Below are 14348 nucleotides of genomic sequence, written 5' to 3' on the forward strand. Positions count from 1 at the left end.
TATCAGCCTGTGACCCTCATCCTCCAGACTCTTATGAAGCAAACCCCACAGGTGTGGAGCTCTCACAGTTAGCCAGGGCTAAAGGGGAAGGCAGCAAGCCCTTTAGGAACTCTAGAAAAATGTCTATACTGGGACTAAACTCGTGCTGCCATGTAGGGCTACATTTTTCCTTTAAAACAGAATGATGTGTGCTGGTGGTGGCACAGGCCTTTGATCCTAACACTTGGGAGGCAGAGGCAGACAGATCTCTGTGAATTCTAGGCCAGCTCCCTCTACAGAGCTAGTTCCAGGTCAGCTACACAAAAGAAACCCTGTTTCCAAGAGTAAAACAAAGAAAGATAAAGAAGGAAAGAAGAAAGAAAGAAAGAGAGAAAGAAAGAAAGAAAGAAAGAGAGAGAGAGAAAGAAAGAAAGAAAGAAAGAAGGAAAGAAAGGAAGAAAAAAGAAAGAAAGAATTTATATTTTGTATACAATGAGATGCCTGCCTGTCTATGCCTGAACCATCATGTTAACTATAACTCTTGTCACATCTGCATTAATTCAAATACTGAAGGCCAAATGGTTAAATCTTAATGACAATACAATGGGGGGGGGTGCTGAAGAGATGGGTGGTTTAGTGGCTAAGAGCAGAAGACCAGGGTTCAGTTCCCAGTGCCCACATGGTGGCTCCTATTAGCCTGTAATTGCAGTTCACTGGAATCGTTCTGGACTTCATGGGCACAAGACATACCACATGGTGCACAAGCATTTATTAGGTGAAACACTCAGGCCATAAAAATAAGTAAATAAAATATATGGTTAACAGACATTGTGATTCAGGAAGTTCTTAGTGGCTTTGGTTATCATTTCTCTCTCCCAGAGACCTGTCTTCCTCATGCTCAGCCTCCCTGGCTTCTAGGACATTTCCTAGCTCTGTGGAGCATGAAGTACTCAACACCATAAGCCAAGCATTGCAAAGCCATCTGCACCTTCACTGCTACACCTTCTCCATGGCTGTGTCTAAAGGGAGAGACTTGGAATCTCACAGATGCAAGGCCAAACCTGTTGGGCTATGTGAGCCCAGCCACCCAATAGTCAGATCTACTCCTGTCCTTGGCTATGGCATGAGGCTCTTAAGACAAATTAATCTGAAGGATCTCAACAGCTATGCTGTTAGACCTCTCATTGCTCTGCCCGACCTACAAGCTCCTTTACTGGCTCAAATTCACACCTGAACTCCTCTCCTGCCTCAGCCACCATCAGCTCTTCTACTCCTCTCCACCTGTGCTCTGAATAATCCACACTAAGGTGGACGTTAACCTCTTGTGGACCTCCAGATGTATGCTTGTGATTACTCTTCATTGGCTGTTTTGTATGGGTAGGCGGGTTCTTCTAGTCTCATGCAGAACACTGCTCACACATTTTGGATCTTACAACACCCTCTTGATTGAGAATCCTGACTAATGACAGACTGAGCCTTCCATGCCTGAAGTCACCCTCTGTCTCCCAGTCCAAGATGAGAATCCCCACCCTAACCCCTGGTGTCCAGTTTCATCTCAGAAGCTAGACTCTGCACTGCCCATTACCTTTTGGTTCTCTGCCTCTAATTCTGTTAAATCGTTCCTCTCTTCTTTAAAACAAATTCATTTTGTTTTTTATTTTTTGAGACAGGGTTTCTCTGTTTGGCCCTGGCTATTCTGACAGGCTCTCTGTAGATCAGACTTGTCAGGAAACCAGATATCTGCCTGCCTCGGCCTCTTAAGCACTGGGATTACTGGATTGTGCCAGCATATTTAATTAAAAATTAATTAGTGGCAGTGCATGTTGGCACATGCCTTTAATTCCATCGTTTGGGAGGTAGAGGCATTGTGAGTTCCAGGACAGCCAGGGCTATAAATTAACACCTTGTCTCAAAGAAAACAAGCCAAAAATGAAACAAAAATGTTGCAATATGGTCTTAGGTATGTAGCTGAGTCTGTTCTTGAACTCTGAATCCTCCCACTTTCACTCAGGTGCTAATCAGCAGGCTTCTGTCTTGACTTTCACTGAGCACTCAGGGCTGCCAGGACTGTTACCTCTCCCAGTCTAACTCCTGACTCTCTCATCAGCATCATCACAAAACTCCTGCTAAGAATTAAGGAAACCTGAATTCTAAGGAACAGTCGGAGCTCCAGTATTTCCAAAGCTCACTCTAATACAGATGGATCCTATGCTGCAGTAAAATGGTCACAGCTGGAGGTCTTAATTCCAGGACTTGGGACAGAGGGGTTGGAGGATCTTGAATTCAAGGTTATTTTTATGTTACAGTGTTGCTCAAAGCGAGTTGGGCTGCTACAAGATACCCTGTCTCAAAACTATACCAAACACAGCTAAAATGAAACAGAGGAGTTTGAGTGGGCACAGATGGGAAAGCTCAGCACTTTATGGCTAAGCCACCTGCTGCCAGCACCAAAGTCCATGCACAGCCCCAATTCTGAGCTGTGTCTGGGACCCCACTTAGGAGCACGCACCAAAGTAGCTCAGATCCAGGGCTTTTGGTCTAAGAGGAATTCAGGCAGTCACACTTTGGATGCCAGTTCTCCAGCTCAACTGCCTGTCAGCCCAGGATCTGGTCTTAGTCATGGCTTGGCATCCCTAAATTCCTCCCAGCTGTGCTCTGAACTCACCCTGTGCCCTGTCTGATGAATCTGCCATTCTCCATGGGAGTAGCCTCAAGAAGTCCCTCACATCTGAAGCACCACTCTGAGTGCACTAAATACTGCAGGGAAGGGGCGTGGCCAGCAGAGCACCCACCCCTTTCAGCTGTAGAACATTTAGCTCTAGAGTGAGCACTGCTGTGCATTGTGGAACTTAAGCAGTATTCCAGCCTTGGCCTGGGAAGAGCCGTTGACACCCACACTTTCTGGGGTGACATTGTCTCCTGAGGATAGAGTCAGGTCAGGAGCGGCAACTGATGTTCACGAGAGACAAACTTTCTTCACCACCTGCCCATGCTGGCCCTAGGATCTGGGCTTTTTGGGTGACATGAGTGCTGAACCCCCCAGGTAGATGGGTTTTCAGGGGTCAGGTGGTTATTGTCACCAAAGGTATCCACAAGGATAAGTCATACTGTACTAATTCCCATATTAGATCCCTTCTCATGGGTCACAGAGGTCGTGCTGGGTCCTAAATGTGGACCCAGGTTCCTGGCACTTTTGAAGAGACTGGTCAGGGCGCAGGCTTTAGGACATTTTGTTTGAATTATTTTGGGGGATTTTATTTTTACTGTTGGGGGCAAACCTAGGGCTGCCATGTGCTGGGAAAAGGCTTTGCCACAGCTGTAGATCATCCCTAATTATAAACTCCTAAATTCTCCCAATCCTGGAACTTTCTAGGTCCCTCACATGATGCAACCTTTGGGGGATTCCTCACATAGAATCATGGGGTGGATTGCATCCTAAAGAGAGACAGTGGGAAATGTTCCCCAGTGTCTGCCTGTGGCTGTGGTGATGAGAGTGGATGTAGTGACCAGTGGATGGCAGGGCCCATGGGAAACCCTTTTGGTTTCCACTTGAGTGGAATCTTCACCATGCCTTTTTTTTTTTCTTGAAACACAGGTTGGCCTGGAACTTACAGTCTTCCATCACTCTGACTCAGTTTCCCATGACTGGGATCACAGGCTTAAATTACTATGCCCATCTTTCTTTTTTTGTATATATAAATCTTCTAAAACCCAGAAGGATCTAGAATTTAAAATTTTGCGGTCCAAGGCATTTCCAACAGGGGATTCTTGACCTAGGAGTGTCCAGACCAGTGTTTATTGTGTGGCTACTTCATTCCCATACCAGCTTATTTTTGACAAAGAGTTCCAAGGTGTGATGTCACTGGGCATCAGGCGGTATCCCAAATAGCAGCACTGACTCAGGTTGTAATTTAGGCTGGAGAAACTTACTAGGACCCTTGTAATCCTAGCACCCTGGGGCCTCACATGTCCTTAGTCTGATCTAGTGATGAATCAACTGCTCTTGAGGGTGGATTGGAATTCTAGTCACAGTGAGGCAGGAGCATTAGTATCCTACAGCCACTCTGGGCTCCATAGGAAGACCCTGTTTCAATAGTAAAAGGGGTCACCTGCGAGTTCTTACTGTCTTCCCTGAGGCCTTCCTGCTGGAGTTAGAATAGCTGTCTCACCAAGTTGAAGTAGAGGGCAGAATGTTGGTGCCTTCTATAATGAAGACTAGTGACAGATAGTCTATGGAAATTCTAGAAAGATCTACAGGTATTTATGTCATGTGCATGGGAATTGCTGGCTTCCCTGTGTCCTTTGCCTTTAATTTGCAGTCCATGGGGCACCTGGGAATGTCCCCAAACCAGGCTGCACACAGGGCTTGTCCCATGATTCTCACTTGCACCCAGTGCCTGCCTGATTGTCATAAGTCTGACAGAGCCACTGTATGCTCTCCTGACACCTGCAGAGAGCACTATATGGGACCCTACCATCCCCACACTGCCCATCAGTGTCTACAATGTCCCTATATGGCACTGAGATGATCTAAGCTGCTTCCGGCCTATATGCTGCATCAGAATCTGACCATTCCTAATTTCCTCCTCTCACACCCACACTAGAAGCCCTGTACCCACACTAGCCCCAGCTGGCCTGTTGCCTACTAACATCTCATGGACTCTGCCCCAAACCCCTGCCCTGCCCCAATGCCCTGCCCTGCCCTGCCCCAATGCCCTGCCCTGCCCTGCCCTGCCCGGCCCTGCCCTCACTCAGCTGACATTGTGGACATCTCAAGACAGTCACTGGACAATGGCTGACACACTTGTCTGAAGACTGGAAATGTTTCTCGATCTTGGAGAGGAAAGAAGGACCCTCCAACTACACTGTCCTCTAAGGAAGTTTATTCAGGTGAGGGATGACAGGGACTGTTTTGTCTCACGTCACACATGTCAGTAGAAAATATCCTAGGTATTGGATGCCGCTGTTAACATTAACAGAACAAAGCCCATAGTGTTGGGAAGATTAATAAATTATGAGTCGGACTAGAAAACCCCAAGCCTCTTCCAGGTCCTAAGAGGGCAAAAAATACCACCAAACATAGCATTAATGTGGTAGGTTGGTTAAATCTAGTTACTAGATTCTAGTGTGATAACTATGACCCTTTTTGTGTCATGCTCAGCTTATAATGACTAGAGGACCTAAGCTTGAGAGTCACCAATGCCTCTCCCTTGCTTCTCCATCTGCTGAGCATTGAAAAGCCGTAATGAGACAGCATCTGTTTGCAGACATACTGGATTATTCTTCTTCACTTTATCTCTCTGAGTCACCTCCACTCACATTAAGTCAGTTTAATTCCATAAATTGGAAATGAGTCACGTGGAACATATACTTTCTCAATACAATCACAGATTTCCATGCAAAAGGTGAAACATGAACTGTCCCACCTAAGCTCTGGGCTTGCACAGACGTGCTCTGCAAAAGAAACATGTGGTCACAGCTGCAGTCTGCATTCAATATGGATGCTCTTGAGGTCCTCCCTGACCTGCATAGATTAAGATAATTATCTTGCTTTCTATCAAAAGAATTCATTATGCCAAGTTGGCCTGTAGAAGGAGGCTAGTCTCTTCTGTATTTTATCAGATGTGCATAATCTATATGATCATAGATAGTAAGTGAAAGATCTGTTTGGAATTGAAACTGAGTGATGCTGGAGGATGATTCTGAATGCACAATGAGCAGTGGAGGCACCAGAGCCCAGTATGGATGCCTAGCAGCCTACCACATTGAGCAGGCACCGCTCAACCACCTGTACATACACATCTCCTGAGATCTCTCTCCTTAATTGAAGGTGATCGTGTCCATCTAGTATAGCACATGCCCTGGAAGGACAAAAGCTACCTACAGGAGCTGTGGTGATGACTCACAGGTTAGAGCATCTGCTGCTCTCTCAGAAGAACCACATGGTCCCTAACAATCATCTACAATGGGGAATGCGATTCCCTCTTTTGGATCATGAGGGAAATGCACTCAGGAGTGGCCCAGACATACATTTGAAAAAAAAAGATCCATTGAGTTAAATGATAAAAATAAATATAATCAGCAACAATAAAAAACACAGCATATGAATGATCAAGTGAAACAGCACCTATAAAAACCTATTTCCCAAAATGACGTTGATGGTCATTATCTTTCTGGTTTAATAATAATGCTGTATTGTAAGAAAAACTGAGGCACATGGTTCTCGATTAGGATTATTCTATATTCCTTTGTGTAAGTTGTCATTTTTTCTGCAGCTCTACAGGCATGAGGGTGTGTTACTCAATATCTGGTGCACACAGTCAATAAGGAATGTGTGTTGTAGACTGATATAGACTAGGATGAGCAGAAGACATGACAGCATGGATACAGTATGTCAGTGATTACATCATAAAGTGTGTGTCCATAAAAAAAGTCACATTATCCACACAAAAGACACTATCACCCTGTGTACCCCTTGGTGGCTTTGAATTCACTGGACCATGCAAAGATCCATATCTAGCTGTCAGTTCTAAGTCTACAGGAGGGGAAGGACCCTTGAATAAGATGGTCTTAAGAGTCAAGAGTTACAAATCAATTTTTATTCATAAGGAATACAATTTACAAAAAACAGGCATAAAATGTACAACTAAAATGGTATAAAAATGAAAAACAGTAACAAGAATATATAACTATGAAATAACAAAAAGAAAACTTCAATGAAAAGCATAACCAAAAACATTTCTTAACAGCATTTTCTTAATGAACATTTAGAAACACAGTTGTAGTGCTGTTTCTCCTCTAGGACGTGAGATGTCACGGCAGTCCCCTCAGTTGTCTCTCAAATGGTGTTGTCGTATGAGAAGAGAGAAAGACCTCAATGAGATAGGCTGGCATACGGATACATAAATTTATGGTCTCTATACATTGAGGAAATTATCTGAGAAGAAGAATATTCCCCCAAAAAGTCTTTGACTGTGAGGATTGTCGTCACAGGGAACTCCTGAGAGAGAAAATCATTCCTCAGGGGGCTGTCTTCCTGGGATCCGTCCTATGCCATGTCTCCTGCAGTTCCTGAGACCTGGGAGGAGAAGGCAGCTATTAAGACACTGATTTGGTGGGGACATGCATACCAGCTGTCAAGTTGCTGCCTTCTGTCCCCTCAGCTGCATTGGACACACAGCACTGATCTTTTCACTGAAATCATTGCTGATATCTATGCAGGATGTGGAACATCACCAGCAACCCTCACAGTACTGTGGGAGAACAAGCTGCTCCTCAGACTCTACCAGTGCAAACCAAGAATGGGGAAATGGGGAGAGACCTCATTGGGGTGCAGGAAGAAAGGAGAAGGCCACATGATACCCAGATCAAAGCCAATGACCAGGACTCATTTGCCATTTGCACTTGGTTCTTATCCCTACAAAGTGCTTCCAACCATCACATGACCCCTGCATGACCTTTGTCACACGACCAAGAACTCGTTCAAAACTCTTCATAGCATCCAATCTGTGATAGGGAGATGCAGTCATGTGATATGTTATTCCTCTGTCACCATTTCTGGACTGTAGTTTCAGAAAGGGCAGAGAAGTATAATTGCCCATAATTCAGTTTCTGAAGAGTGGTTAACATCCCAGAATACTTGTGCATAGACAGAGCAATGAATAACTCTATCACATGAGGTGGGTGACTGACTGGGTGTGAGGAGATTAGAAAGGTGATAGGGGAAGCAAAGATGTATCCAATAGGCAAATGGCATCAGACATTGTCAATCTGACTCAGCTGCTTGTTCCTACCACATTTTGCTGGGTCTGGAGGATGCTGGTCTTCTCCTGTTCGTCTTTATCTTTCCGGTTCAACTCAAACAAATATCGCTGTAACTCCTTGCGCTCCTGCTTCAATGTGACCAACTTCTTCTTCATGCATGCCTGGTCCATCAGGAGCCGGCTGTGCAGGTTGCTGGAAACACACTCTGCATAGTAAGATCCTGAAGCCTCTTCCTCCCATTCCAACTGCCAAATCCCACAAACTCCACCAGGACCCAGATACCCATAAAGACTTCATAGAATACATCTCCATACATGTAAGGCTGCTCCACAAACAGCAAACGGCCAATCCAGGGAAGAATAAATTGTTTCTGTGACCCAAGCACCAATAAGAGTCCATGTCTGTCCAAAAGAACAAGAGATATACAACTGCCCATGAGAGCCCAATGCATCGGGACAGCATCAATTAGTAGGCAGTAAACAACCACAAGAGGACAGTAGAACCAAGGGAGGTCATGCTAACCATGTGGTCCACCCTTTGAGCTTTGTTAAACCTGGTATGACCCCAGAGCCGCAGGTTGGCCTAATAACACTCTGATGCCTGAATCAGGGTAGTTCTATCCAGAGCCTTCTAAAGATGCATAGACACTGTGGTGATAACTGACAGTCTCTTATGGAACTGAAACTGAGTCCAAAAGACCCACGGCACAGTGATATTTAAACAGCAGAAGAGATGGGCCCAGAGCTGCAGACCATACGGTCCAGAACAAAGAGAGGCAGACATGGCCATTCCACAATGAGGGGCCCTTCTGACCAGTACTTACCGATAGAAGTTAATCTCCTTCTTGAGCTCCTGAAATTTCTCACGATGTTCAATGTTCTTTGTGTCTAAGTTGTGCAGTAATGACATGACCTCTTTCTCCTTTATCTTCAAGTTTTCATAAAATGGATTTGGCCTGAAGTAGGGGCTGGCCCCAGGAAGATAGAACCCAATGAACATCGAGGTTTAGGATTATATGAACTCAGGCTGTGTCCTGTACTAGCAAAGCCCTGGAAGGACACTTTCTGAATTCTACATATTTGGATCTTCTTCAGCTTCAGAAACTTGGAATTGTGTGCCCAGGACAACAGAAGCTAAGCACCCAGATAAAGGGTTCCCTGGCTCACTTTTTTCAATCAGGAGGGCTGGATCTGCATTCAAACCTGTTATGCTCTCAATAGCCTAGGCCACATAACTTACCCAACCACACACACACACACACACACACACACACACACACACACAAACACACACACACACACACACACACACACACACACACACACACACACACACATCCAGAAACCTCTGATTTCATTTTTCCTGTTTTGACAAATGGAATGCTACAAGCCGAATAACTAATATTCTAGAGACAGACAGTACACATAATTCTGGAGATGAGACCAGATATTGCCACAAACTTATAATCTGCCCAAGGCATACAAATGTATAGACAAATGTGACCACACAGGCAAAGAACTGTGCTCTTGAAAGTGGGGCTTCCAAAATAAAGCACTTACACCTCCATGAAACTATTATACAGGTATATCCTGATGTCAAAAAACAGACCCCTAAATTCCAAGTGTGCAGGGACACAGAAATATATAAAAGTTGTGCATATGCATGCAGACCTGTGCACACACAGACACACAAACTGGGACACACCCACAAGAAAAGAAAAGTAAACAGACTCAGAGAATGAGAAAGAGAGACAAATATGGAAAGAGCACAATGAGAATCAGTAGAAATGTATGCACCATTACTGTCTCAGTGTTTAAGGCACACAGACAAGAAGGAACAGGCCTGAGCCTCAGGCGTTTTAGTTAAGCATTGATATGAACAATGTGGGACCTAACGGTGCTGCCAGGAGATGATAGCGTTCAGTCACCTTCCTAGCAAGTACAAACACTCTCCACAAACTCACAGTACCTAGAACCTTGCAAAGCTACCACCTGTCAAGGGCTTTCCAATTGTACACTGGGAACTCATGCTCCAGTGACTTTATCCCTGAATTCTTCACTCAGATCACAAGTTCAGATTTTCAACAGGCAGAATCAGAGAGTCCATGTCCAAACTCACTCCTCAGTAAGGGTCAGGTTCTGAATCTCCTGTCTATGGGAGATGAGGTTTAGAACAAGGTCGTTTGTTTGGAGCAATGCACACCTCTTGCTCATGGATCCACCTGTCACATAAAGGAGGCGATCTGTCAGCTCATTTCTCTCCTTGGTAGTTAGCTCCAGTTCTCTATTCAGCCTCTCCTCTTCCTCGTTGACCTGCACCTTGTTTAGGACATTTTCAGGGGATGACGTCTGTCTGCAGGCCTCTGTAGGTAGAAGAACACAAGTGAACCCGCATGGGGCGAATGCATAGAGCATACACAGAACACAGAGAGGTCCAAACAGGAGAACATGCTTGGAAGCCAGTGTCACTGCAAGGAGTTTGGTCTGTGTAAGAGGCATCCTAAGTGGATCACAGTTCCCCCACTACTATATAGAGACCAAGAGATGTAAGCAGCCAGGTGTTCCCTATACCCGCCCACACAGGCTTACAAGTACCAGAGAGATGACTTCTCCAGGATTATTATCAGGTACGCAGGCTACAACCTGGTTTCAGGACCCTCACCCCTCTGGTTTCAGAAGTCAGATCATCAATTCAGCATCCACAATGACTTGATTGATCAGGGATACTCAGATATCCTACACTGTTACTCTATCCAATAACTTTGCATTAAAAAGACATGTCGGGGGAGGACATGGTCAACAGACTTATTAATTACCCCTACTGAAATGACAAATGCCCCAGAAGTGCCAGTAGGTTACAGGCTCTTTCTCTACCTGCCCCATATAGTTTGGCTACTGTAGAAAAATATCTGCCACACAGAACCTCTAATGTATGAAGGTAAGATTGGCCCCGTCAGCCAGAGGTAGTCAGAGGAGTACTAAGAATATAAGGTCATGGCCAGGAGCACAATTCTCTCCCTCTTACTACTGTCAGATAGTCACTGAATTTACAGAAGCAATGAAAGTGAAGTACATTGATGCCCTGTTTAATTCAGAAAAGTTATACCCTCCATGACTACTTATGGTGTTATTATATCAATTTAACATACCGAATGCACTGTAAAAGTAAAGACTAGAAGTTCCCCCAATAATAGCATAGGCATTGCCATATCCTCCATGTGGTTATGGAGAAACTAATGATGTGAAAACCTTGACTTTCAGGAATTGTTTTAATCATGGAATTCAATATCTGTGGAGATGTTCCAGTGGTTGTGGCCCATTACTAAAAAGGCCAGCGGAAGACCTCCACACACACCCCTGACAGGAAGCTCAACATACACTGCCCAGAACTTACTCCACATTCCCCATGTCCTGTGTCCATCATTACCTTTAGGTTTCGTTTGCTTCACTCTAGACTCTTCTCTATCAACATCAACTCTCCCAAAGCGCCTACAAAGACGGGCAAACATGTCTGTGGTTATATCCTTTGGACACTAAGAGAAAAAGTAGGGAATTGGTTGTCACAACGATACTGGTGACATCACAGGGATTCCAAGGTCTCTCTAGGAGACAATAGAATGTCCAGGAAGGGACTGCTGATGTCATGGATAACAGACTTTGCCTCCCTGCTAATGTTCTCCCTGTACTGAGCAAAAGCTGATGGACCCTTTTCAGGGGACTTCCCTGTGGCATAGCCACTGAGCACCACATGCTTCCAAAGTCAAATTTGGCTCTAGGCTTGATTGGAAAAACCTAAATCATTGCTATGTATCTAAATGTGTGCTTCCTCTCCAATCCCTGCACAGAAATGTTTCATCCTACCTCAAATTCTCCTCAGTCAGCAATATTACCCATTAAAGATTACTGAGAAATCACACCAGTTCCTATAAGTAGCCAAAGAGGTCTCCTGTCTCATCATGTGCAGGTGCATGAAATCACACCCAGAAATAGCCTGTAGGGTAGGTTGCAATGTGGGTGTGTGTTATAGGTACAACCTGAAGCTTTGTGCTTAACATTTGACAGTTGCCACCAGATTCCTTAGGAGAAAGAATTGCATTCATTATGGTCCTGGCAACAAAGTGGTGATCTGTTAGCAGAGGAAACTGAAATATTGGTCCACCAGTGAATGCACCCTCAGGCTGAGTGTGGGGCTCTCCTCTTTGCACTTAAGTTACCAAAGCAGGATTGCTTACAGGCCTCTCTAAGCTATAACGTGTGATTTCATCTGAAAAATAAAATAGTCAGCAGATGTGGGGGGGGGGGATGCAGCCAAAGGAGTAGGACAAGCCTAGAGACATAACTCAGTGGACAGAGTAAGAAACAAGCATCTTCACTCCTGTTTCATGGATCACCCCACAAAACACAAAAGCATCTATCGTACTAAAAATAAACCAGTTATTTTATTGAATGCATACACTAATACTGTTTACAGTATTAGTGGCAAAGCTCAGATTTTGGGGGCAGATCCATGACTTGAACTATCTTCCTGACAACATATAAAGCAATAAATAAATAAATAAATAAATAAATAAATAAGAAAAAAAACACAAAAATAAAAAACACAAAAAGCACAAGCCTCTCATGTGAAGTTACAGAAGAGTGGTCCAGTGGTCACTTCTGACCAAGCCATTTTAGCTATGACAGTGCATAGTGACCCTTAATTTGATGGGTCCTATATAAAGCTTTGTGCAATATTGTCATTTTAACAAACCTCTTCCAGAACATACATAACGACACAGGATATGATTGCCATGTCCTTGCTGTGTATCAAGTTATTTTTCTGTGTCCTTGATTGTCAGGCATATTACACCAACAATCTGAGATGGCTGGTAGACTTGGAAGAAAGTGGATATGAAAGATCCCCGTTTGATATCAGTACTGCCATTTCTTAAGCATGAGAATCTTTTAAGCTGGCCCTCGCTTAGCCCCTAGACGTTAGACAATAGACCAGAAAGTACAGAAAGCACATTCCCACCCACTCTCTAGGAAGCTGCCCGACCATAAGAACAGAGGGTATAGAACATATTTACTGCAGGGCAATTACAAGACAGGAAACATCTCTGGGAAGCTGACTGACCACTATAGAAATGAGATGTCCTGGGTAGTGAATGCAGCTGTGCTATAGGCTGACATCGCTATAGCCTTGTCCTGAGAACTCCAGAAGAGAAACACCTGCCAAGACAGATATCCTTGGTCCTTGTCCTGGGAACTCCAGGATAAGAAAACATATATCAAGTCAGACGTCCTTGGTACTGAAATAGCTGCATTGATGTGGTTATGGCCTTATCCCAGGAATCCAGGCCGAGAAACATCTGCCTAGTTATCCTTGGCACCGAAATAGCTGAGCTAATTAAACTGTGTGATCGTAAATGACTGTTTAAGCTGTACATTTCTGTTGTTCGAGGCTCCTCACATCCCTCCTGCGTGTGGACCATGTCGAGCCCCAGTGCATTGGTGTCCCAAAGTAAACCTCTTGTTTTTACATCAAGACTGAGTCCTGTGTGTTCATGGGGTGGTGATTGTCCTCAGGACTGGAGCGAGAGTCTCCTCTGTCTGAGGGTCTTTCAGATAAAGCTATAGTTGTGGGTTACACACCTCAATTCTCATTGGCTAATGCTGTCCTCACAGTCCTTGGAGGCTCCTTTGTAAGACTACCTGTTGGAAAGTAGAAGCAGCTTTATTTGAGCTCAAAGTGAACCTGACAAGCAACGTAGAGAACAAGATGGGGTAAGTGAGAACCTGTCTAAAACCAGCACAAAAACCCACCCTTCATTCAAAGCATCATCTACCAATTCTTGAATTTTTACCATTCTCTGCCATCCAGTCTTTCATTCAGGAAAGGTAGAAAAAAACTGGAAATGATCTTTGTATTCTAAGGACCTTGATCTGTCTTTCCTTAGGTTCACGTTAAGAACAAATGAAATGGGTATCACCATCTGAACAACTTAGTATCACCTACTCAGCATTTCTAGCCTAATACTGTGCCTATGGCAATCTCAAGCTTCCCTGAGTGTTGCTGCACCGGCAAGAAGAATGCAGAACTGAGGTCAAACCCCAGTGAACCTTTCAAGGGGTTAGAAGAAAGCCATCAGAGATACTGCACTTCTTTGTCCTTAGATTAAATCAAGATGATACAACGTGAATCTATTGGGCTATTCAACCATACATCTTCCTCACAACCCCACCTATCTGAGTTCATTGCTTGGCAGAATTCATGCCCCACCATCCTAGATATTTCTTGATTCATTGCTGCCAAGGGCCAGGTTTCCTGAGTTTTTTTTTTTTTTTTTTGGTTCTATTTTTCGGAGCTGGGGATCGAACCCAGGGCCTTGCGCATCCTAGGTAGCGCTCTACCACTGAGCTAAATCCCCAACCCCGTGTTTTGTTTTTTATAGAATTGGGTGTAGTCAATCATAGTTGCCCTCTGTAAGAAATGACAAATATCTATAATAACTGACCACACTGTACTTGTGTATACAAGTACAGTAGTGGAAAATTCAGCATAACTGAGGAGTGGGAAATCACCACTGTGTCCTGGCCTTTCTCTGCCCATATCACAGCTCACAG

At 44.3% G+C, this 14348-nt stretch overlaps 1 protein-coding gene across 2 annotated transcripts; it reads right to left on the reverse strand.

The window, feature by feature from the left end:
- Positions 1-6556: 6556 nt before the first annotated feature.
- LOC147998983 (disks large homolog 5-like) lies at positions 6557-11273 on the reverse strand. 2 transcript variants are annotated; one of them, XM_087595698.1, is made up of 6 exons: positions 11170-11273; positions 9946-10105; positions 8567-8710; positions 8058-8144; positions 7773-7935; positions 6557-7057 (listed from the first exon to the last, which is right to left on the reverse strand). In XM_087595698.1, exons 1-6 carry the CDS (start codon positions 11249-11251, stop codon positions 7028-7030), a joined length of 666 nt encoding a protein of 221 aa, XP_087451824.1. In that variant the 5' UTR covers positions 11252-11273; the 3' UTR covers positions 6557-7027. The 2 variants fall into 2 exon arrangements, with proteins under 2 accessions (XP_087451824.1, XP_087451825.1); XM_087595699.1 differs by lacking the exon at positions 8058-8144 and having other exon boundaries at positions 11170-11271.
- Between the last annotated feature and the right edge of the window lie 3075 nt (positions 11274-14348).

The sequence above is a fragment of the Rattus norvegicus genome, chromosome 19 (genome assembly GCF_021556685.1).
Source record: "Rattus norvegicus strain SHRSP/BbbUtx chromosome 19, alternate assembly SHRSP_T2T, whole genome shotgun sequence".
In the NCBI taxonomy this organism is placed as follows: Eukaryota; Metazoa; Chordata; class Mammalia; order Rodentia; family Muridae; genus Rattus; species Rattus norvegicus.